The 24,358-nt window shown below is 51.1% G+C and overlaps 2 protein-coding genes across 6 annotated transcripts; both read right to left on the bottom strand.

Annotated features, from left to right (window-relative positions):
- Nucleotides 1-189: 189 nt before the first annotated feature.
- Nucleotides 190-13,667, bottom strand: RSPH9 (radial spoke head component 9). Of its 4 annotated transcripts, none has more exons than XM_081247158.1 (5): nt 13,400-13,667; nt 10,218-10,383; nt 7,659-7,788; nt 7,034-7,180; nt 190-436 (listed from the first exon to the last, which is right to left on the bottom strand). In XM_081247158.1, exons 1-5 carry the CDS (start codon nt 13,624-13,626, stop codon nt 252-254), a joined length of 855 nt encoding a protein of 284 aa, XP_081103284.1. In that variant the 5' UTR covers nt 13,627-13,667; the 3' UTR covers nt 190-251. The 4 variants fall into 4 exon arrangements, with proteins under 4 accessions (XP_081103284.1, XP_081103281.1, XP_081103283.1 ...); XM_081247155.1 differs by having other exon boundaries at nt 190-412; nt 10,257-10,383; XM_081247157.1 differs by having other exon boundaries at nt 190-412; nt 13,400-13,650.
- Nucleotides 13,668-15,418: 1,751 nt separating this feature from the next.
- On the bottom strand, nt 15,419-20,446 carry MAD2L1BP (MAD2L1 binding protein). Of its 2 annotated transcripts, none has more exons than XM_081247321.1 (3): nt 20,371-20,446; nt 19,567-19,853; nt 15,419-17,532 (listed from the first exon to the last, which is right to left on the bottom strand). In XM_081247321.1, the coding sequence occupies exons 1-3, from the start codon at nt 20,417-20,419 to the stop codon at nt 17,020-17,022; spliced, it is 849 nt and encodes a 282-aa protein (XP_081103447.1). In that variant the 5' UTR covers nt 20,420-20,446; the 3' UTR covers nt 15,419-17,019. The 2 variants fall into 2 exon arrangements, with proteins under 2 accessions (XP_081103447.1, XP_081103448.1); XM_081247322.1 differs by having other exon boundaries at nt 19,594-19,853.
- Nucleotides 20,447-24,358: the final 3,912 nt, after the last annotated feature.

The following is a 24,358-nucleotide window of genomic DNA, read 5'->3' as shown; positions in this document are numbered from 1 at the left end:
GAGTCCAAGAAGCTGCCCTCCTCAGAGGGCTCCTGGCTGTCACCTCCCCCCGCCATTTCCTCCCACCATTCTCTCTCGTTAGCACATTCCAACCCTCCGCCACTTGCTCTATTTAAGCTGGGCCTCTCCTCAGCCTGGACACCAGATGGAGGTGGAGATGAGGGGAAGCAGCAGCACAGAACAAACAGACCAAACTCACTGGACTTTATGAAAATACTGTTTAGACTCTCCAGACTCCCCAGGCGGCCCTCCTACAGCATGAACGGCAGGTCGATGTTCTTCTCGCCAGTGCCCACGTAGATGTAGCCATAGTTCTTGGTGCGAGGAGCGTGGTAGAAGGTGAGACCTGGCCAGAGCAGGCTGCGCAGCACCACCAGGGTGTTGCCTCTCTCCATCTGGATGCTCCAGGACCCTGAGGAGGAGCAGGAGGCAAAGCCTGGGCACTGTGGAGGCAGAGCCCTGCCGGGTATGCAGAGGCCCCAGGCTCCGGGCAGCCAGGCCCGAGCATTAAGTTCCAGTGGGAAAAGGGAAGACAGTTTAATTATCCCGGCACTTTACTCCTTCTGATTGCCTTTGAGCCGTTTCACTGCTCATTAAAACCACTTCCAGAGGGAGGGCAAAGGAAATGAAAAGAGGTAAAACTCAAAGCAGTCCCGTTTTGTTCCTGTCAGCAAGTCTAGTGAAAGGTTGCTTGGGGGAGGAAGCTGAATCCACAGTGCACAGGCAGAGGGGAGCTGGGGCTGGGCTAGGGGAGGCTCCAGGCTCCCTCTCACCCTGCGCTAGGGGTGCTCACTGGTGGCCTTCAGTCCTGGTGCGCTTCACCGCTGTTTGCCATTTGCTCTCTCTTCCCCAGGCCAGAAGCCTCTGCTCCTGAGATGGATGAGACCTGACCAGGCTCACATAGAAGTGGGGCCGTTTCAGGGCTCCCAGCTCAGTAGCCCTTTCTGGCAGCCGGTAGACTGGGAGCCATCCTTGGCGGGAGGGTACTTGAGCTGCAACTAATAAGCCTTTGTCTGTCCTGGGTTCTGCCCTGGTTTTTGCTCCTCAGACGGGAGCAGCCCAGCCTAGGGCTGAGCTGTGCAGCCGTGAGGACTTGGCGGGAAGGGCCTCATCCAGCTCCAGAACCGAGGGAGGGAGCCGTTGTGTGGGAGGAAGGAGCCTGGGAAAATCGCCTCTGGATGCAGATCTGGAACTTCTATTCCCCTGCGCAAGGCCTCTCCCGGCCCAGCCGCAGCTCTGCTCCAGGCCCTGCCAGAAAGGCAAATGCTTTGAAGGTTTTGGTGCTGGACCAGCCGGTGATGCGCTGAGAACTGCGCCTAGGCCTTCATCAGCTGCCAGGTCAGCCCGGCTGCCTAGCTTCCACTGCCCCTCTGCCCCTAGGCCTCCTCCAGCCACAGCCCACCATGGTCACTCCACACCCAACAGCCTCGGAGCTCAGGTCCCACCCTCCCACCCCGAATCCAAGAGACCTGACCACCAGGCACCCCTGGCTCTGATGGCAGCTCAGCCCTACTCAGGGTGCCAGCACCTGCCCGGGTCAAAGCCAGAGCTTTTGGGGTGGGGGGGTGTAGGTCAGCTGGCCTTGGGCTGCTTAGGGAGAGGCCACCTGAAGGCCACCTCAGCACCGTGCAGTGGCCTGCACCAAGTGCCACCACCCATGCATGAGATGATGAAGCAGAAGGCACAGTGTGGGCTTGACCCCGCTCCCCCGGGCTCACTCAGTGCCGGCCAGACAGCATTAAGAAGAAAGAAGGGTGTTCCTGGGTTCCCAGAGCTCTGGGTGGGGCACTGCCTAGGTTGGGAATGGGGGCACTATCTTTCCTGGTCAGAGAAGTGGAGAGGCTCGCAGCTTTCCTCTGCATATCTCCACCTCATAGACGTGCCCGCAGAGTTCTAGAGGCCTTAAAGGCCTGTTGCTTTCCCAGTCACTCACTTCAGAAAACAGATGGCCTAGGGGTAACTGGAGAGGGGGTGTGACAGAACAGTGTTCCCAGTGCACTGCATTCAGCGTCTGGCCAGAAGCACAGGCCCCCCCAGAAGACAGCCCCTGTTAGCCCCCCCTGCCAGTTCCCAGAGCATCGTCTGGGGTGTCCCTCCCCGCCCTTGGAGTCCACGGCCACACAGCCCCCTTGAACTGAAAAAGGTCAGGCTCTGCCCACCTGGGGAGGGCAGCTTGCAGCCAGATGCTGCCCTGGAGAAAGAACTGGAATCCTGGAGTCCCCCAGCCCAGACCACTGTCAGCAGTTCCCTGTTGCTGGCACCTTGGCACACCCTGGGCAAGGGCTGGGTCCTGGCCTCCCCTGGTACCAGACTGCCCACCTAGGGTTTGGCCACCGGGGGGCCCAGGCTCATCAGCAGGGGCTCTCCCCACCCCACCCAAGAGCAAAGAGAAACTGACAGGGGTGCTAGAGAAATACAGTGCTGCCTCCAGGGTGGGGGCCGGTGCTGAGCAGGCCCAGGGTGCTGGCCTAGTACAGGAGCGGCATGTGAAGTGGCCGGCCAGCCAATGACACTACCTCCTCCCTCCCTTGCATTCCTGTCACACTCCTTTCCTTGTCCCTGGCGCAGCTTGTCGCCCAGGAAACACACACACTCAACGTGCCAGGAATCACGTAGCGTCTACCTGGGAAGCCAGGCGCTTGCTGTCACCTTCACCCACTTTTCTCACTGCAACTGCTGGAAAGGCTGGGCCCAGCCAGCCACCACCTGTGGGACTCTGGGGAAAGCAGCCTCATGCAGCCCTGGTGTTTCCGTTCACAGCCCCTGGTCTCTCCCAAGTCTCCCCAGACCTCCCGTCCGGTCCCCTGGCAACCACTCTTCTCCACAAGCGCCCTTCTTCGAGGGTGTGGTGGGAGGGATATAAGCTGGTAAATCAGGAATGGGCCTTCCTGCATCAGCAGGAAGTTCCAGGGCCTTACCCACCTTGCCAATGTGGAAACCTCAGGCTGGGGTAGGCTCATCATAGTTATATTCTCCTGCCCGCCAGGAAGGAAGGCAGCAAAGCTCTGAGATTAAGTTTGAGGAGTAGAGTGGACCAGGCAGGGGTTCAGGGCTGTCCAGGGGCAGCAGACGGCTTAAGCCGGTCCTCAGACCAGCACCACACACCTTGTCACACACACACAAATGGCCATGGGCACCTTCTCAGAGCAGCCACTCCCACCACACCAGGGCCACAGCGCATGGGAAGGGGGTGGGGGCGGGGTGGGGAACCAGGCAGAAGAGTTCCCAGTCTTACTGATGAGCAAGGCCAGGCCCCCCGGTCCAGAAGACTGAGCACCTGTCACCCAGGCTTCCACAGGGCTGGAAGGGAGGTGCCACCTGCACACCCCCCAAGAGAAGGCTGATCCCAGACACCGTGTCCCCGAGCCCTCTTCGATGCTGTCCCCCTGGTCCCCCGCTGCTTTCCAGGGAAGCAGGCCCCTTGCTGCCCTCTGCTGCCTGAACTGGGCATTGTGCTGGAGCCTCAGCGGCCCTGTGCTGAGCAGTTCCTGAGATCTGTCAGCTCCGGCCCAGAGTGGAGCAAGGTGAGGTGCTCTGGCCTCTACCCAGCTCGCTCTGCTTCCCAGGACACCTATGACTTCGCTTGTGAGGCACCTTCTATTTTACTTTTCTGTTTCATTTGATCTTCCCAAACCTCTGTGAGGCAAAGATGGTGTCTTATTCCCAGCGGTGTCTCTGGTGCCTGGTACATAGTAGCTGCTCAGTGGCTATTATTTGCTGATAGACTAGAAGATTAAGGAGCATTGAATGGCAAGAGTACTGCCTAGAAATCTGGCATCCTGACCTGGTACTTCATGTGTCACCTGGCGAGAGCCCAAGCTCAGGGAACTCTTAGCTGTTGCCCTGTATCCACCAGGAGGATGGTTCTGCTCCCAAAGCCCTACTCCCGCAAAAGTCCGCAGACCCCAAGGCACAGTTAGGAGGGCATTAGTGGCCCCAGGCAGGGCCAATCTAAGCCATACCTGCTCACAGATGACATGAAGTTCCCCTGAACAATTGCCTCAGACCCTCAGAAAGGAAACTGATCCTACCTGGGCAGAAAACGGCTCCCAAATTCCACCCCTCCAGCCAGTGCTGGTGTCCCAGGGAACTCTCCCTCGGGATTTTGGCCTCACTTAGCAGCGCAGCCATTCTGGCTGCTGTCTGCCTGATGGGGCAGCCTCCCAGCCCCTCCTTTTGCTCTTTCACCGGCAGATAAGGAAGGGAGTCTGGGAGCAAAGTCCGAGTGAGTGTCTGCTCTCCCCCGACCATCCACACGTTTACCCCCACACCACGGCCCCCATCAAGACATCATGAGAAAAAGCTGGGCCCGACTTCCTGGAGGCTTTCTGGTGTTGGCTCTGGGAGGAAGGGAGCTGGAGGCCCAGAAGCTGTGGAGTTCCCAAGGTCAGGCCAGGAGCATCCCTCCCCTCAGGCCCACACACACAGGAGATGTCAGGAGCCCTCAGCCCCTAAGGCTCCAGGACTACGGCAAAGTGCGGGGGTGGACTGGGATGTTGAATCACTGGTTGACGCTTCAGCCCTAAGGCCCACCATTAGGGCAAGAAGTCTAGGCTCAAGCGGGAGGAGGCGCTCTTGTGTTAGCCCCCCCTAGTCACCCAGCGCTATGGAGGGAGTGCCTCATCCGCTGGCCCTGGAGCATCCTGCAGCAGGTGAGAAGGCTGAGAAGTCAGCACCGGACAGAGCTTTCCAGCCACACAGTGAATCAGGGAGGAGGGGCTGCTGCCCCCCGGTTAGGGGCTCTAAGAGGACTTTTCTCCATCCACCATTCAGCCCGTGGCGCCAGGTCCCACTACCACAGTGTTCCTGGCTCCCTTTATCAACCAGGGATATGCAGCCCCTTCCGGCCTTAACAGGCGGGGAGCAAAGAATTGGAGGAGGTAATGGGAGTCTGGGAAGTATGGTGGTTGAGAAATGCCCATCCCCAGTAAACCTTCATCTCCCCCAGAGGTCCAGGACCCCCTTTTCTATGCTCAAGGAGGGTTCACTCTGGAGCCCCCATGTGGTGGAGGCCAGAGTAGCCACTCTTTGCCGGCAGTCTTTACCCACCTGGGACCCAAGGCCCAGCCCCTGGGGCACTGCAGTAGCCCTGAAACAGCCTCCAGATCCCTGGCTTGCCCCTTGCCATCCATCCATGCACCACTGCCTTGCTATCACAGACCTGCTTACAAGCCACCAGCAGCTCCTACTGCCTTGGTCTACGCCTCCTACCCCTTGGCCTTCTAGGCTCTTCTAGGCCTGCCCGACCCACCTCCAAGGCCTTTTTGCTACCGACAACAAGATCAGTAATAATTATTAATTTTTACTTGAGTCCTTACTCAATGTGTTAAGCACTATTATAAATGTTTTGTATATGTGTTAACTCATTTAATTCTCATAACAACCCAATGAGGTAGGAAGTATTATTCCCCTTTTACAAATTGAGGCACAAGGAAATTGAGGGACTTGCCTGAGGTCACCCAGCTAGTATGCGGCAGATTCAGGATTCCAACGCAGGCTTTCTGGTTCCAGAGCCCTCTCCTTTAACGACTACTGCCGTCCCACCCCTACCCTGAGTTCCAGCCCGACTGGCTTGCTCGTTGCTCCTCAGAAGCATTTCCCCTTAGTGGTGGGGGTGACTATTGTCCTGCCATTCCCAATGTCCACTTAAAATGAAACACCATCTACTTGACACCACAGTTAAGGCCAGAGCCTTGGAGTCTAACGCTCTAACACTTAACTATGTCCTTGGGTTTAGCTCTCTGAGCCTCTGTTTCTTCATCTATAAAATGGGGATAATAGTATCTACCTCATAGGTCAGCTGTGAAGATTAAAATGAGATAAGGCATGGGAAGGACAGTACAATGTCTGGCACACGATAAGCAGTGTCATTGCTTTTATGAGTAGTTACTAGTATCATTATCTTTGCCATCATCAACAACGGATCCCTCCAGTTCTCAGAACACCAAGCATGGGGAGGGAAAGAAGCAGGGGTGCTGAGTCAGTGCCTTGGGTCTGGCCCCTGAATGCCCAGAGCCTGGCACCTGTCCTGGGATGCAGCATCCAAGCAAGAACATCTTCCAAGGACTGGTGGACCCCAGGAAGGAAATGGGGTCTCTGCGACTCCACCAACTGCTGGCTATATGCCTGGGCCAGGTGGGACCTGAAGTACAATAAGGCCTCTGGAGACCTCCCTGGTGGCACGGTGGTTAAGAATCCACCTACCAATGCAGGGGACAAGGGTGCGATCCCTGGTCTGAGAAGATCCCACATGCCGTGGAGAACTAGTGCACCACAGCTACTGAGCCTGCGCTCTAGAGCCCATGAGCCACAACTACTGAGCCCACGTGCCACAACTACTGAAGCCCGTGCACCTAGAGCCTGTGCTCCGCAGCAAGAGAAGCCACCGCAATGAGAAGCCCACGCACCGCAATGGAGAGTAGCCCCCGCTCGCTGCAACTAGAGAAAGACCACGTGCAGCAATGAAGACCCAACACAGCCAAATAAATAAATATTTAAAATTTTAAAAAGGCCTCTGAAGTTGTATGTTTTATGATTAAAAAGTACAACCACATAACAGGAGGCAAATGTATAGAACTCATTTCCTTAGCAGATGGCCTCAGCAGGTCAGTCAGCACCCACTCACTGAGCACCAGCTGTGTGCCAAGCACTGGATCTAACCCTGAAACTAACCATTGCGATGTATGTATGGCTAGTATTTTCAGGGGTGTTTTCAGAGATGTTTTGGGTGGGGGGAGATTCCCAATTTGCCTCCATTCAAGATTGGTATGAAAGTCAAAAGAAGCACTGAGAGACTTCCTGTCTGTGGAAGCACATGGAAGACAATCCTTTCGTCTGCAAACACTTACCAGCTGTTTACTAGGAGCTGAGCCCTGTATTGGGCCCTGGGGAAGCCCCATCCTCAAGGCCCCACAGTGAACCCCCAGTTCCCACCCAGGCCCTAGGTCCCACTCTTAGAGGAGAATGGCAGGTGGCACGGCCCACTGCTCTGACCTGGGGCAAATCCAATGTCCTCCAAATAACAGGCTGTTACCTTTGGGGAAGTCATGCTCCAAGGAGTCCATGAAGTCCAGGGAGGGGTCCAGGTCAGCCTTCTCAAGCAAGGTCTTGTTCTTCAGCTCAACAGGCTCCCTGAAGTGGAAGTAGGAACTGAGCTTCTTGGCTTCAGACGAGGACAGTCCTACAAAAGGGGCAGCAGGTAGGAAGTGAAGGTCATCCCCAAACCCCACAGCCCCCTTCCTCTATGATTGGGGACCACATGGAGGGGGTTACAGAGGACTCAGTCAGCTACTGACGGGGGACTGAAGAGCAAAAAGGGAGCAGTGTTCTCTCAGCCCGAACTTGGCTCAGATCCTGCAATGAGGACAGACCATGGAGGAGGAGGATAGGAAAAGGCGGGGAGCCCAGCACCACACAAAGCCCCAGACCCAGGTGGCCAGATGCTCCCCCACCCTCAGGCATAAAAGAGTCAGGGTCCAGTGACTGGGTACCCATGCCAAGCACAGATACCAGGTCATTGGGCACATCCTCCCAAGTGATGTGGCCACAGCTATTCTTTCTCTGAGAGAGTGGGCAGTCTCCCCTGGACTCCCAGGCATGTGTCCAACTATGCTCAGGAAGAGATGCCTTCTGGCCCTAAGAGATGCCTGAGAATTCACCTTCAAAGGTCCGATTGACACGGATGGGTCCAAAAGGGGTCTTAACGAGGGCACCTCGGGGGATGACAGCCACAGCCTTGTCGATCTGGTCAATGATGGACACCAAGCGGGTCTCTTCCTTGATCTGGACCTGAGGAGACAGGAGACAAGCCATCCTGCCAGGGCGGTGTGCCCAGTCACCCCTGGTGCAAGGGCCTCAGCATGACCATCTGATCTGGATCACCACAGTGTAGATGCCAGGTCCATGGAAAATCACGATGGTGAGTCCTCGCCTTCCCGCCCTCCGTTCCTTTCTTAAATTGGTGATGAGTGCAGTATTTAAAACTTAAAAAAAAAAAAAAAGCAGTCTCTCTCACTTCATCCCTGGCCCCCAAATTGCCCTCACTGGGGGCAGACACCGTTAATGGTTTTTTATGTACCTTTCCAGAAACAAACCATTCTATCATCATATTTTAATGTTGCTTATTTTGCCTTTTTAAAATATAAAAGCTATCATGCTCACTGTAGACTATCTGGGTAATAGAGAAATATTTTATAATATACCTAAGAAAATGAAAACCACTCGTAATCCCACCTTCTAAAGGTAATCGCTGATAACATATTGGTATACTTCCTTCTATTCTTTTTTTCTATGCCTATATTCAAAGGAAAATTAGAGTTACAGTTTATATAGTTTCATATCCTGCCCTTTGACTTAACATTATTTCTCAAGCATCACCCCATACTATTTTTACGCAGATGAAATTTGGTTATAATCAATATCAAGGGCAACCCTGAACAAAAGGACTTCATAGAGATGTTTGGGAAAAAGCAGCACTTGACAGGGAAAACATGTCACTGGGAGCCCCCAAAGTCACTCAACCACCTGTTTCCCATGGGTTGCTGACTAGAATTGATTACAAAGGAAGAGATCGAAACTAATACTTGATAAGTGTCTAGGCCAGGGGCTTTAAATATGTCACCTCATTTAATCTGCACAAGCCTGCAAAGTAAACATAATGATTCCAATTCTACAGAAAATAAAACTGAGGGGAGGTTAAGTTTGTCAGGCAGGCACAGGGTTGCAGCTGAAGCATCATAGACCTAGACCCAGAGTTTCGGCATCACCTGGGTTCCAGTGCAGAGGCTGGGTTTTGAATCCCAGGTTTCTCTAGTTTCAGAACTTGGGCTGGTTATTTTTTTACTGCACAATCCCATGTCTAGGAGTTGATCCTTCAAATCGAGTGCACACATGGGAAATGACGCATGCACAAGCTTATTCACTGTGGCATCGCTTGTCAGAGCAAAAACTTGGAAACCGACATTTCCATGAGACGCCGGTTACATATGGTATGTTCACACAATGGCAAAAAGAATGGAGAGGTTCTTCAAGGCACTGATGTAGAAAAATCTCCAAAATATATTGTTAGGAGAAAAAAGCAAGGTGTACATAACATGCTGCCATTTGTTTTGTTTTGTTTTTTAAGATAAAAAGAGAATATGTCTGGGTGAGGTATTGGCTGAGGTTTGTACTTGCATAAAATGTCTCTGGAATCAGAGCTTCTCAAACTTTAATGCATATTTAAATCCCCTGGGAGGGACTTCCCTGGTGGCACAGTGGTTAAGAATCCACCTGCCAATGCAGGGAACACAGGTTCGAGCCCTGGCCCAGGAAGATCCCCCATGCCGAGGAGCAACTAAGCCCGTGCACCACAACTACTGATCCTGTGTGCTAGAGCCCGCGAGCCACAACTACTGAGCCTGCACGCCTAGTGCCCGTGCTCTGCAGCAAGAGAAGCCACCGCAAAGAGAAGCCCCCATTTGCCGCAACTAGAGAGAGCCCACGTGCATTAACGAAGACCCAACGCGGCCAAAAATAAATAAATAAACTTATTTAAAAAATAAAACTAAAAATAAATCCCCTTGGAACATGTTAAAATTCAGATCCTGATGCCAGCCCAAGAGTCTGCATTTCTAACTCCCAGGGCATGGTGATGCTTCTGATACAGACTGCACTTTGAGTGGCAAGACTTGGACACACACACACACACACGCAACACGGTTATATTAATGACCCCCAGAAAGACGACCTGAATGACTGGTGGATAGGGTAGAAGGGAAACTTTACTATAATCCTTTTTGTGAATTGTGAACCAAGTGAATGTGTTATCTAGTAAAATACACATTTATACAAAAATATAAGCACCTGCGCACACCCCGTTGCCCCAGAGCAAAGCACACACCCCTTCTTCCCAGCCCCAGCCCCACAGCACGGCTCCCCCGAGAGTTGCCCAGCCACTTTGCCACCCTGTCATCACTCAGGAGTGGTGTTACCCTGGGCAAGTCACTTAACCTCTGTACCACCTGGAAAGTAAGGTACCAACTTCCCAGAGCTGTGAGGATGAAGCAATGGGACTGGCACAGTGGCACAGGGCCTTACACACCCAGCACCCCAGGCCCAGCTGGCCCCAGTGGCAGTGATGATAAACGTTGTTTCTGCTGCAGTGTGCATTGGGCTGGGATTTGGATGGCCCAGGTCCCTTTCATTCAGGCCCTCCTCCTCCTCTTGTCTTCACTCACCACTACTTCTTCTTCAAAGACCTTTTCGCCCTCATTCGCCTTCTGCAGCTCGGTGTGTTCATACGCATGTGAGGGGTCCCCCATGAAGCGGCCCTTCACCACAGACGTCTGCATCTCCATCTCCTCCGTGGCAGGGGGCAGGAGGCTCCACTCCATGCAGTTCAGGCTGCCAACAACATCCCCATCACCCCGATTCTAACTCCCCTCTCCCTCCAGCTTCCTGCCCCCGCCCCTTCTCAAGAGAGGTGAGGCCCAAGAAGAGCTGTTGGGAGTCACATCTTTCCCCTAAGAAGCGCTAAGTGCCTGTGGTGCACCCCACCCCACATGTGATGAAATTCAGCTTTATCTTTTAAAAGCTTCCGTATGCCAAGATTCCAAGAGCTTCTTCCTAGATAGATATCTGGACTGTGAGGTCCCGATGAGTTTCTGGAATCTGAAATTTCCTCAGTTGCAGGTGCCTCAGGTGGGCCCCAAATTCATGCTCAGCCTGCCTGCTGAGCTACAGCATGGCTATCTTCCCCCCACTTCTCAGGAAAGCCCAGCCCAGGCTCAAGAAGCTCTCTTCCTCTGAGGTCTTCCCTTCTTTCTCACATCCTGCCAGGAGGGGATATCCTCCCACTCCTCCCTCATCCACGTAGGGCCTGTGTCCCCAGCCTGCTCTCCGCTCACGTTTCCTCCCTTCACTCTCCACTGGCTCCTTCACAACATGAAAATGCCCCAGCTTTATAAAACAACAGCCCTCAAATCCATGCCCCTCTAGAAAATGCCCCTTTCCTGTCCCGCCCTCTTCTTCCCCAACTCTGAACCATAATCGAGAACAATTTGTTCTGTGGCAGCCCTTGTTCTCCCTCACTTTCACTCTTTGACCACTGCACCAAGATTCTGCCCCTGGCACCCCAAGAAACTGCTCCGAAGAAGGTCATCCATGGGACCTAAAAGCCAACAAACGCATCTCCATTTCTATTTCCTTTGACATCTCCCTTCTCCCTCCTCCAGTGCCTTAAGTACTTCCAAGGATCTATTCTCACTGCTCTTTTCTCTCCATGGTCTCACCTACCTGACCCCTAGAACCCCAGCTACTCCCTAGTTGAATCCAGCCACCTCTCACCACCTCCACTGCTTCCACACTTGTCCAAGCCACCATCTACTCTTGCCCAGATATTGCAGTAGCTTCCTAACCGGTCTCCCCATTGTCCATACCTGCTCCCCTTTCAGTCTAGTCCCCACCCAGCTGTTAAAACCTAAGCCAGATCATGTCTCTGTGAGGAACCTTCCAGTGACTTCCCATTGAGCCAAGTCCTTACAGTGCCCCACAGGGCCCTGCACAATTGTCTCACCCCTCTCTGACCTCATGTCCTGCAATGGTCCCCCTCACTCACTCCTCTCTAGCCACACTAGCCTCTTCAGGGTTCCACACTACACTAAGCCTCAGGGCCTTTGCACTTGCCTGGAATGCTTTTCCCTGAGATAAACACACAGCTTACTCTCTCAGTTGCTTCAGGTCTCTTCTCAAATGTTACTATTTATAATAGTACCCCATCCTGTATTCTCTGTCTCCTTTAGCACCAATGCTAAGTGTATGCAGTATATGTGTATGTTTATTTATTGTCTGTCTCCCCTACCCCACATACACACTAAAATGTAAACTCCATGAAGACAAGGACTTTGTCTCCTTTCGCAGTGAATTCCCCATGCCTAGATCAATGCCTGGCGCATACTAGGTGCCAAAGAAATAAAAACTAATTGGAATAGAGGGAGTCTCAAATCTCTATCTTCAGTCCAAATTTTTCTCTGTACTCCAGATCTGTACTTGAATATGCCTCCTTACCACCCTGCCCCATAGGCACCTCACACCAAATTCACTAGGCCTTCCCTAGTACCTCCTGAATTCTCTCCCAGTGGGGGGCACCAGCACTTACCCAGCTGCCTAAACTGGAAGGAAGGGTCAACCTTGACCTCTTCTTCACCTTTCCCCATTTAGTCACAAGTCCTGCCACTTCTACCACTTAAATCTTTCTTTCCAATCCCTCCCCTCTATTCCCTCAGCTACCTCCTCCTTTCAGTCCCCCTTCATCTGGACACTGCAACGTACTTCCAAATGCTCACCCACTTCCAGACCATTCTACCCACTCAGGTCTGAGCAGGCTCTTCTTGATTAAAGGCCCTCAGTGGCTCCCCATAGCCTGTGGACAAAGTTAAAACCCCTTGGCCTCTCCATCCAGTTCAACATAACACCCTAGGCTGCCACTGCCATGTTTGTCTGCCCACTATTCTCCCAAAACACCCAAAGCCAGCTCAAGCCAATAAGCTTGCAGTTGTTCCCTCTAACTGGCATGCCTGTCCCCCACACTTTCCTGGAGAACTCCAGATCATCTCTCAGATCTCAGTAATCTTATCTAATTACTCTCTAGGAGAATGTCCCACCCTGGCACCCCTTTGTGTACACCTCTGTCCCGGTTTTAAGACACTTTGCTGTAATTGCTGGGTTACCCATTGGTCTCCCTTCCTAGGATGTGAATAACTTGGAGATAGGGGTGAGTCTTAGCCATCTTTTTAACCCCAAGTCTAGCACAGGATACATCCAATCAATGTTGGATTGATACATGGATAGATAAATGAAGTCTCCAACTTCCTGAGGCCTCAACGGAATACTTGTAAGAGGATGAGCTCCCTGTCGTCGGGGGTAGTCAAAAAGAGGCTGGATGGTCCTGTATGGCACTGTCCAGGGAAATTTCTTCAGTTCTAAATCCCTTCTCTCCCATTCAACATTCGTTCACTACTTCCTAGAGCGCCTCCTGTGAGCCAACACCTCCACCGAAGATGCTTCAGGACCCACTTCCAAACAGCTCCCCACCCCCCCCTCAAGGCTTCTGACCCTTCTCCAAACTGAACTCTTTGAAAAAGCAGGCCCACCACCTGACGTCTACTCTGGGTCTTCATTCTCCAGAAACTTTCACCTTGCCCTGCCTCCGTTCTTGCCACACTTCCATTATAAACCCACCAGTCTCTAAGTTTCTCTGGCGTCCCTCCCCACATGTCCTCCCAGGGAGGACCTCGCCCATTCGCTTCCTGGACCTCGCCCCTTTCGATCCTACCTCGCACCCACCCCTTCCCGGCCCTCGCTAGCCCCCGGCTCCTCAGTATCCCCCTGTGGCCTCAGCCAGCCCAGGCGCCGCCTCCACCTGTACAGGGTCTTGCGTGGTGCGAGCTGGTCCTCGCTCAGGCCCTGCGCGATGTAGTAATCGGCGACGAGGCCGAGGATGCGGCCCCAGAAAAGGACCCGATCGAAGCGGTAGTCGCGTTTAACCAGCATAAGGGAAGTGAGCAGTGAGGCCCGACGGTCCGGGCTGAGGCCCTGCCCACTACCGGACGCCAGCTCCAGAGACAATAGGAGGCTCTCTTCGTCCATTCCTCCAGCGGCTCTGCTCAACGACTGCCAGGTTGCTAGGAGAAGCCGGTGTCCACTGAGACCCAAAGCTCCGCCCTCCCACTCGACCGGAAGCGGGATTTCACGCACGCGACCTCCTGCAGCCCAACTTCTGGGGCCTCCTGCCAGCACTTCTTCCCATGGAGCCCTTCCGAAAAGCCTGGGGGTACGCTAGCTCCCTCCCGCTTCCTCTCCCGAGTAGGTGTCGGGAGGTGTTCAGTTGTCAGGGCAACGGCGTGGTTTTCCCCCCAAATAGGTAGGACACAGTTGATATGTTGGAAGTCCAAATAAGCCAAATTCTGGGGATATTTTTGCTTTCCCTAAGCCCTTACACACGGTCAACATTTACTGAGTCCTCACTGTATATGCAGTGGGGGGTTGGGAAGAAAAATGCAACAGCGACACCAGCTATATTATTTCACTCCAGTCGTGTCCTTTCTTGGCCTCAGAATTATCTATGCAGAAAAGAACTTGAGATCCTCTTGGCTCTAGGATACCAAGGCAATTAATCCCCCGCAAAGCCAGGTCTTACAAAGACCTAGGCAAGGTGATGGGGTGGGGCGGGGGCGGTGAAGTTCCCCAGCGGCCCAGTGGTTGGTTAGGACTCCCCGCTTTCGCTGCCTGAGGACCTGGGCCAATCCCTGGTGGGGGAATTAAGATCCCACTAGCCCTGCGGCACGGGTAGCTGGGGCCTAGGCAATGGGGCAAGGTATAGGGCCATACCTTGGGAAAGGAGGGTGCGAAGAGGGGTACAAAATGGGTGATTTTACAGACTACACTTCCCCATCAACATTTTCACTTACATTAACAACTACATGTTCCCTACCACCTACATTTACCTACCTCAAGCCCCACAACTGTTGCTTTTAGGCGAAAGTGGTGGCAACAGATGAAAGGCCAGAACCCCACTGAAGCTGGGGCTCGCTCTTCACTCCCTGGGCTAGATACTATTTCTTCACATCCATCTCTGGAGTACCCAGCCAAGGTTAAGAGATAAACAGGGACTTGCATAGTGGCGCAGTAGTTAAGAATCCACCTGTCAATGCAGGGGACACGGGTTCAATCCCTGGTCCGGGAGGATCCCACATGCCAAGGAGCCACTAAGCCCATGCGCCACAACTACTGAGCCTGCGCTCTAGAGCCCATGAACCACAACTACTGAAACCCGCGCACCTAGAGCCCGTGCTCCGCAACAGAGAAGGCCCCGCGATGAGAAGTCCGCACACCACAATGAGGAGTAGCCCCGCTCGCCACAACTAGAGAAAGCCTGTGCTCAGCAACGAAGACCCAATGCAGCCAAAAATGAATAAATTAATTTTTAAAAAGAGATACACAGGTGCCTCAGCAGGCTTGTTGTCAGAGGAGGAGATGGGATTTATTGATAAAATTATTAACTGATCTTTTAATTTCTGGATTCCTTTGGAGGACTCATGAAATCAGAATGACCTGGCCCCAGTGCCAACTGGACAGAGAAGTGTCTAAATTACCTGAATAATTACTTTGTTTTGATTGCCTAGACATTCTTTATGAAGGCTTTTAGAAGTAGTACTTGAGGGACCTGACTTGGCTTAATGTGTCTTACATCTCAAAACAATTTATAACTCCCTTGTTCAAAACTCTCCCTCCCTTTAGGCAGACCCCTCAGCCTGTCCCTTCCCAAGTGGGAGATATGGCCCTGCTCCTCTTCTGTAAGGTAATATCAGACACAAAACCAGCAAAGTCCAGCTGGTGGAATATGTTTCAAGTGGACACAGCACAGAAAAGATCTCAAACCTTTTGTTTGCATTGATTCCATATTTACTCCACACCAATAAATGGCAGGTTCCATGTCACGAAACACAATCTGAAGCCAGAGACGGAAGTCCTGCAGCTTTCCAATTCTACCGCCTTCAGTAGGGCAAACCCTGCTTAATTAGCTCAGAGTAAAATCACACAGGGTGTACAGCACAGTGTAAAGCACTGAGCCTCTGGAGCCAGCTGGACTGGGTTTGAATCCAGATTTCGACACTTATACAAGTTATTCAATCTCAGGAATCCAGGTTTTGACACTTATCTTATGCAAGTTATTCAACCTGCCCAATCTCCCCAAGCGTCATCTATAAAACGGGGACTATAATATGAAGTTTTCAAGGTTATTAGATTAGATAATGTATATAAAGTGCTTAAAACCTACTATAAAATGTTAACTATTCTTATGTTTTCTTAAAATATAAAACATTCTTCTTAAAACATAAAAAATAGTATATATTGCCCCCATTTACACATACATACATACACACACACACACAAACACCCACCCCTATCTCCAACACCAGCAGGATGAGGATTCTGTCTTCAACTTGCTTCCAAGAAATAAGCAGGTGTTCTCAGGGACAAAGGGCATCAGTGCTTAGTGGTCAGGACAGCATCAAGCTGGAGAGGGTAACACTAAGGCTCAGGATGGCCAAGCCAGAAATGTAGCTGAGGAAGGACAGCCACAGGCAGGAGAGCAGGGTCTGCCTGAGGACAATACTGCCAACAGTAACTGCCAGCAGCCACCATGTAACTGCAATGGAGAGGCAGGGCAGAATTCCAGAAGGGACATCTGGCCTCAGGGAAGTGAGCCTACAGGGCAGTCTTGGTGCCTTAGCCTACAGTTCAATCAGGCTTTGCAAAGACTCTCTCGGTTTTCTTTTCTCAGTTCCCTTCCCCCATGTGACCTCTGCTTTGGGTACACATACTCATGTGGCAAGCAAAGAACATCGGGCTAGGAGCTAGCTGATGAGGACTCTTGCCCCAGCTCTGATATCAAACTGTTACAGAACCCTGGCCAAGTCACTTAACTTCCCAGATTGGCCTGGGGCTGATGAAGAGAAAGAATCATTAGTAAAAAAAAAATCATGGAAGCCCAAAGCATAAGAGGCCAAGGGGGAAGATAAAATACTCTAACCTCAAGCCTGGAAAGTCTCTTTAAGCTAAAAGAGTTTCAGGAAAATGTAACATATTAATCCATACATTTTATACCTAAGTTCATGAGTCATATTCACATTATGTCCCTAGTAAAAATTCTGAAAGGCCACAGCAAAAAGCAGGAAAGGGTCACCTCCATAGGGGTGTCTGTCTATGGGCCCATGTTTGCTTTCCAACCCCCAAAAGAAACACCTGACCTAGAACCCTCTGGAAAAATCAGCCTTTGATTCAAAGAGATGCTTGTTCGTGATTATTACAGCCCTAGCCATACCATCAGCCCCCCGGGAAGTCTAAGGGAGGCAGGCAGCCAGAAGGAGAGAACCTTCCTCTCACCAGGAATTAACTAGCTCCAAGCAAGAGACGGGTGACTTGGTGCCACAGGGGGAAAGATAATTTAGCCATTGTGTTCACGACGGGAATTCCCATTCACTCATGGAAGCCCTTCAGTGTCACTGGTGCCTGGAACCAAATATAATCCTCCCAGGCTGTAGCTGGGATGGGGGGTTGGCCACAGGACAGGGTCACAGTCAATTTGTGGCCCCGGCTGGGCACTCTGTAGTTGAGCTTAGGTCGAAACCAGTCTTCTCCACAGTCGCGGTGACCCTGTGCCATGACAATGGTGCCCATAAGTGGAGGAACCTGCAGCTCACTGAAGGCATCAGCCATGAAAATGGCTCGGAAGAGGCGGCGCAAACAAGCTGCCGTGCTCAGGCTCGGGTCCATGCTGTTGGGGACCAAGCGGGACAAGTCAAGCTCATAGAACTCCTTGGGACTGAGGGCATTGCCCCCAAGGAGGATCAGCACTCGTGGTACTAGTGTCCGGGCAAAGAGACCCTCCAGGTGGCTGAGGACGCTCTCCAGTTCTGCCAGAGTTTGTTGGCATTTCCTGCTGCTCACCTCGGCAGTGGCCCGAGGTTTCTTCTTCACCACTTCCTCTGCCTGTGAAGACAAAGAATGGTGACAGAGAAGTTCTGCAAGGTAGGGGAAAGCTAATGACCTTTGAAGAACCCTCTGGGATGGAGTAGACTTATGGGACTGGATTTCCAGTTCAGTGAACTGCCACAGGCAAGACACTGGGTTTTATCAGAGGGTAATGTATCAAAAAGGAAACTATATTCTTTGTACAAAATCCTAATTCTTCCACACTTAGAACAGCAAAGACAGTGTTCTGAAGCAGGAGGCATCCAGAAATTAGCAACTAAAATACTCAAGGAGATGTGGTGGCATGGCAGGTGGCAAATTTTTGCTGTGCTGAGAGTGATAACAAGACTGAGGATTATTTGGTCTAATAAATTCTGGAGTTCATCCTCCAGTTAAACATGGCAAATGGAAGGAAGGGAGGGATGGAGGGAGGAAGGGAGAAGGAAGGAAGGAAGGAAGGAAGGAAGGAAAGAGGGAATGGAGGGAGACAGGAAGGGAGGGAAGGAGGGGAGAGAAAGAGGACTCCCAAGGGCAAAAAGAACTGGAAGGGACTTCCCTGGTGGCACAATGGTTAAGAATCCGCCTGCCAACGCAGGGGACACGGGTTCAAGCCCGGGCCGGGAAGATCCCACATGCCGCGGAGCAACTAAGCCTGTGTGCCACAACTACTGGGCCTGCACTCTAGAGCCCACAAGCCACAACTACTGAGACCGTGTGCCACAACTACTGAAGCCTTCACGCCTAGAGCCCGTGCTCCGCAGCAAGAGAAGCCACTGCAATGAGAAGCCCGCGCACCACAACAAAGAGCAGCCCCCACTCGCCGCAACTAGAGAAAGCCGGCGCACAGCAAGGAAGACTCAACACGGCCAAAAATAAATAAATAAATAAATTGCAAAAAAAAAAAAAAAGAACTGGAAAATAGACAACTGTGGCCAAAGGCAACAACAAATTTTTGGAAGACAGTAAGCAGATGAAAGAGTTCGAAAGAGCTGAATACCAAGTACTGACAGAGGGGACTCCCCTGAGAAGTTTGAAATGATTCACAATGCAGAAGCCCATAAAGGCCCAGGAATTGTCCACTTAAGCACCACAGAAGACAAAAGTGAACACATGAGGACTGAGGGAACACCTGTGCAAGGACCCTTAGATCACCTGACAATTTCCTCCACCCAGACAAGAATGTTTTGGAAGTCCTCTTTCTCTTTCTTTCCTTCCTTCCTATTTCTCTCATTTAGTAGTATTTCAGATGGGAGCACAGATAAGCATGTGTTCAATTTGCCATGTTTAACTGGAAGACAACTCCAGAATCACCTTTATTAGATCAAATAATCCTCTTTCCTGTTATCACTACCATTACTTTCTCACCCAATATCCTTCAAGGTTATCAGCTAGCTCAGAGGCCCAGCCATGCACACAGAACTTTCAATGACTTATTCTTAAATATTCATCAGACACCAAATAAAAGCCTCTAACATGAAAGAGACCAAAACAAATAAATAGGAAAAGGAATCTGGAAGAAACGGAGACACTGCAAGCGACAGAGAAAAGCTTCAGAAATACAATAATTAACGTCCACAGGTAAGAGAAGTTCATACAGACAGGAAACAACAGGATGCAATTTAAAAGGAACATGTAAAAATTAAGAAAAACCTCTTAAGACTATGACTGCCAAAAAAGAAAAAAAATTGATGTAAGTGTTAGAATATAAACTCAAGGAAGTTTATATAAATATAAATTTATATTTATGTAAACATAATATAAACCCACAAAAAATATAACACAGAAACAAAGAGATGAGGATATGGACAGAAAAGACACTAAAATTAAAGGATCAGTTCATGAAGTCCAAATGCAACACACAATAGGAGTTTCAGAAAAAGAAAACAAGAGGAAAAGCAGGAAGGATTAGACTATCAAGACTAGAGTGGGTAGAAGGGGACAGAAGCCATAGGGCTGAAACATCCCTTACAGCTGCTTAGGCTGACAGGTCTGAAGATTCCTTAGACGCCGTTTTTACCTGCCCACCATCTAATAGCCACAAAGTCTCCCCACCAATTTTCTCCCAGAGCCTGTGACCACCTGGGGAGGTTTTCGGTAGAAGTGCTTAAGCTGTTCGTAGGGCAGAGGGAGTTGCTGGCGTTGGTACATGATATGCTTCAGAAGTTCACAAGTAAACCGACAGCACCCTTCCTGGCTGACCGGCCCGGGAAACACCACTGGCACCACGCAGTCTCTGGGGCGAAGGGGCTCCGAAGGGTTGGGAGGTTCCTGGAAGGAGGTGGTCTCAAGTTCTATCTGGGGGTCGTGGGTTTCCTCCGACTTCTCACACCACTCCAAATCTGGTAGGTGCACAGGGGGACAAGAGAGAAAAGTGAAAAACTTAAAAGGCCAAAGCCAGTCTTCTCATTCCCTTGTGGCGACATCGGCCACCACTGCGGAGGCGACACCCCGACACATGCAGATTCCCTCCCAAAACTCCCCTGTGGGCGGTGGCGCGGAGGTTCCGGATCCCAGTTGCCTAAGGTGAAGTAACGGCGGAATTTGTGGGGAACGGGTGGAGGATTTCGGAGGCAGCGACTGGGGCTCTGCTCAGAAAGTGGAGGCCCTGATCTGGGAAAACGAGTTGAGAGAAAGTGTAGTCAAGCAGGGCCCAGAACCCGTCGCGAAAAGGGGGGTGAACCAATGGAGTCCAGGGCCTTGGGGCGATGGAGTCAACGGGCCGAGTCAGAACTGGGAGGGACGCCGGGAAATGGGGACAAGGAAGACGGGCCAGAGAAGGGGCCAGGGGCTAAGTGACTGGAGGGAGCAGCGGTAGGGAAGAAACAGACTCCTCGAGCTCCGGACCCCAAGCCTTACCACAGACTGCGGACAGGGACTGCACTTCCAGCTCTGGGGCCGCCATCATAACCTCCTCCCCACTCTCCGGGCGGTTTGAATAGTTGCCCCGCGCAGCCTCATGGGAAACCCGCGCCTCCACTTCCGGTTCCGTTGCCCGAAAGTGGGCGGGGCGCCGCGTCAGTGTGGCGGAGGCTGGGCTGGTTGGGGTATTGAGCTCCGCGCTCTCCTCCTTAACACCGTCCGGCAAGTCTGCTGAGCCCTTCTCCCACAGGGTAACCACGGGTTCTCAGCCACTTAGCGCTGCCTTCCAAAGGACACCCGCCCGCATGCATCCGTTCTCTCCTGCGTTCCCTATTCGCTGCGCACCTACTTCGTGCCAGGCCCTGTCCTAGGTGCTGGAGACTCTGCAGCGAAGAAGCCAGAGGCAGGCGCTGTCCGCAAAGGGTTCAGTGCCTAATAGATTCAATGCAATGTGATGAATTATATAGTAAGGCATACATGGGCAGCGGACGCGAAGAACAGGAGCGCCTAACCTAGAGGGGGTGGGAGTGAGGAGTGGTCCCGGAGGAAACTGTGACCTGTAGGATGAGTAAAGGTAAAGAGGAGGGCCTGGTGGTCCTGGAGACTGTTAGAAAGAAACAACCCCCAAACGGATTCACTTGTGCTAAATCTCACCAAGACTCATTTCCTAACCTAGTAGCAGTTTCAGCTTCTCCTGGAGTGGAATTCTAAACTAACCAGTCTGGAATTTCCTAGTCAGCGCTAGTGAGGTAATCTGCAAGATAAGTCCCCCAACATTCCCCCTAATCCTTTCTTTCCTTTTGCTTATAACCTCCTTATCCTGCCCTCCCCTTTCTATAAAAGTCTTGCATTTTGAACAGCCCCTCAGAGTGCCTTTGTATTTACTAGATGGGATGCTGCCTGATTCATGAACTGTTAAATAAAGCCAATTAGATCTTCAAATCTTCAGTTGAACTTTGTTTTTTAACAAGACCTTGAGATACAAGAGCATCCTCTATTCAAGGAATAAAAAGAGTTCAGCTTATGAAGAGTTAAGGCTGTGATGGACAAACAGGAGCCAGATCATGGAAAGGCTTTATAAGCCACGTTAAAGCGTTTGAACTTGATCCCGGAGCGGGGGTGGGGGAACCTTTGAAAGATTTAAGTAGGGGAGTGGCATAATTACATTTACATGTTATAAATTTAATCTCTACACTGGGTCTAGATTACATACAGGATAAAGGAGGAGGCAGGGATACCAGTTAGAGCTAGCAACTGGAATTACCCAACTATTGGCTTGGCCAAAAAGTTCGTTCGGGTTTTTCCATAACATCTTATAGAAAAGGTGGTGAAAGAGGCCTGAACTAGGGTAGTCACAGTGGGGTGGAGAGAACTGGGTGAACCCTAGAGATATTTAGGAGGTCTAATGAGCATGGTGGTTGAGCCCAGGAAGAGGAGGAGGGGTAGAGAGAGACTGTCAAGAAGAAAAGCAGGTTTTTTACTTCAGCAACTCTTTGACCAGTTGTGCCATTCAGCGAAGGAGGGAACACCAGAGGAGGACCAGCTTTACCGGGGTATAGGTAAGGAGAAAAGATGAGTTCAGTTTTTTATAGGTTTGCTGTTCCATTGGACAGTGAAGAGATATTTAGGAACACCATTAGGAATAGAAATATGTATTTGAGAGTCATCAGCATGGGAGTGGATAAGATCACCCAGGGAGTGCATAGAATGAAAATGAGCAAGGATCCTGAAGACACTAATGTTTAGGGGATGAGCAGAAAGAGAAAGAGAATCTGTGGAGGAGACTGAGGAGTAGCCAGAGAAGCAGAAAGAAAAATAGACAAGTATTAGGTGATAGAGGCCAAGAAAAAGGTGTGTTTCAGGAAGCAGGGACCAGAGATCAAAACATACCATAAAAGTATAATGATTAAAATACTGTGGTGTTGGCTCAGGAATAAACAGATAATAAAACAGAAGACAGTCCAGAAACAGATCAATGTATATGTAGATCTTAGTATATGATGAGGGTGACTTCTCAAAGCAAATAACTTGAAACAACTCCCTATCCATTCAGGAGGGGAAAAAAATCAAGTTAGTTCCTATTACACATCCTACATAAAGATACATTCCAAATCGATTAAACATCTACTGGAGAATAATCCATAATTTAGGAGTGGGGTTGGCTTAGACATGACACAAAACCAAGAAAAATAAAGGGAAATATTGCTAAGTCTAACTTTAAAACGTATGTAAATGTACTATACACAAAGAATGAATGACTAATAATTACATACCAGGAAAAAAGTCTGTATGTATACATCCATTATTTACCTCACAGACAACCATATCATAAACACCTCATAAGCAACCCCTCCAGGAAACTAGACACATATAACACCTTCCATCTCCCAGGATCCTGATCTCCTCCTGGACAGACATCCCTGTTCAGCCTACTCCTCTGCCAGCCTTCACTCCTGTCTGTGGTAAACCAGGTTGTTTAAGAATGGATATCAGAATGGGTTATCCCTTCCCATCTCTTAAAATTTCTCCACTTAGGAGACAAGGGAATTGGAAAGAATGAAGTGAAATTGTGTGTGTTGGGGCGTTTGAAAGATCTATGATGATGAGAGGACAAGTGTTATCAGGCGAGTGCAGCAGGCCCTGGTTATCAAGAGACCCCAGAGCTGGTGGTGGTGATAATGTTGGGGGAATAGTCTTAGCTCTCGCTTCCAATCCCCAACCTTCTTGAGATCTCTCACTCAGCCCCTAAGTAGCAGCTTCCCTAGTTGGGTTGTGTCCCTGGCTACGGTTGACCGCTGCAGCAAAACCTTCCTTTAGCTGAACAGCGTTGAGAAGCCACATGTGCTTTCAACCACTGAAGACCACATAATTGGCCAGGTCTGCTAGGCCCTTTTGCAGATTTTGGTCCTTCTGCTCTCACCGGTTTGGGGAGCTATGCCATGTGGACAGCAACTACGTGATCAGTAACTTGCCTTTCTCCTTGTGGTCTTGGGGGGAAGCCATGGACTCCACCAAGTCTGAACCCCTGAAAGGATCACCAGAGGTAAGCCACTGTTGCTTCTTCTAGTTTTCCAAGGAAAACTGAGGTCTGGCGGGAGAGGCTGTTTTATTTCTGGGCCGTGTATGAGGATCTCGCTGTTTGTGAAGAGAGCGGAAGTGGACATACAATGGGTGAGTGGTGCCTACGAGACAGCCACGGGGCTGGGAATTGAACTCTGGCATCCTGACTCCCAGGTCAGCAACACTAACTGCTTCTCCACTCTGACTTTCTAGTGTCTCGTACACTGGTTTATGTCACTGAATGCGTTTACTCTTTGCTGACTGCAAGAGCCCTAAAGAGCAAGAGAGACGACAGCTTGGCAAGAAAGTCAGAAGTCAGCAATCCCCTGGGCCCTTGGCCAAGTTTCTATTCCAGGCAACTTCCCCCTCCCTCGCCTTGGTTGACGTAACCTGAGCCCCAGCCCCGCCCCAAGTAGGGGCCAGGCCCCGCCTACAGCCCTAGCGGTTTTAAAGCCAAACTCGGTTCTCCCGGATTGGTTCCGCTTCAAAACAAAGGGGAGGGGTAATACTCGCTGCGGGCCCTCGCTGCAAGGCTGGTTTATGGGCTCGGGCCTCGTGTCGGGGCCACCGCGGTATCTCGGGCTGCTAAAACCAGCCCGCGGAGGGTGCCAGCCTGGTAATAAACCAGTGACTACTGTGTAGTAAAGGTGGCATAACCATCGTAAAAATAAAAGCCGTAATTAGGCTAACCACCATCTGCCTCCGTCCTGGCATTGGTCCTAACTCACCCAAACGGCACCCCGGCCGTCGAGGGAGAAACTGAGGCACGGGCGGAGCCAGTAGGCTGGAGGGACCAGTCGCCCTGAGTTCTGCAGCTCTCCAATCCAAAACCCGTTGTCTTGGGTCGCGGTAAGGGTCTAAACCCAGAAGCGCCTACAAAGTTTGATTCTGATATAAGCTCCCCGCCTCTGATGACTGCCCCACC

Source organism: Mesoplodon bidens (genome assembly GCF_964165515.1).
Source record: "Mesoplodon bidens genome assembly, chromosome: 10".
In the NCBI taxonomy this organism is placed as follows: domain Eukaryota; kingdom Metazoa; phylum Chordata; class Mammalia; order Artiodactyla; family Ziphiidae; genus Mesoplodon; species Mesoplodon bidens.
This window is presented reverse-complemented; position numbering and strand designations above follow the sequence as displayed.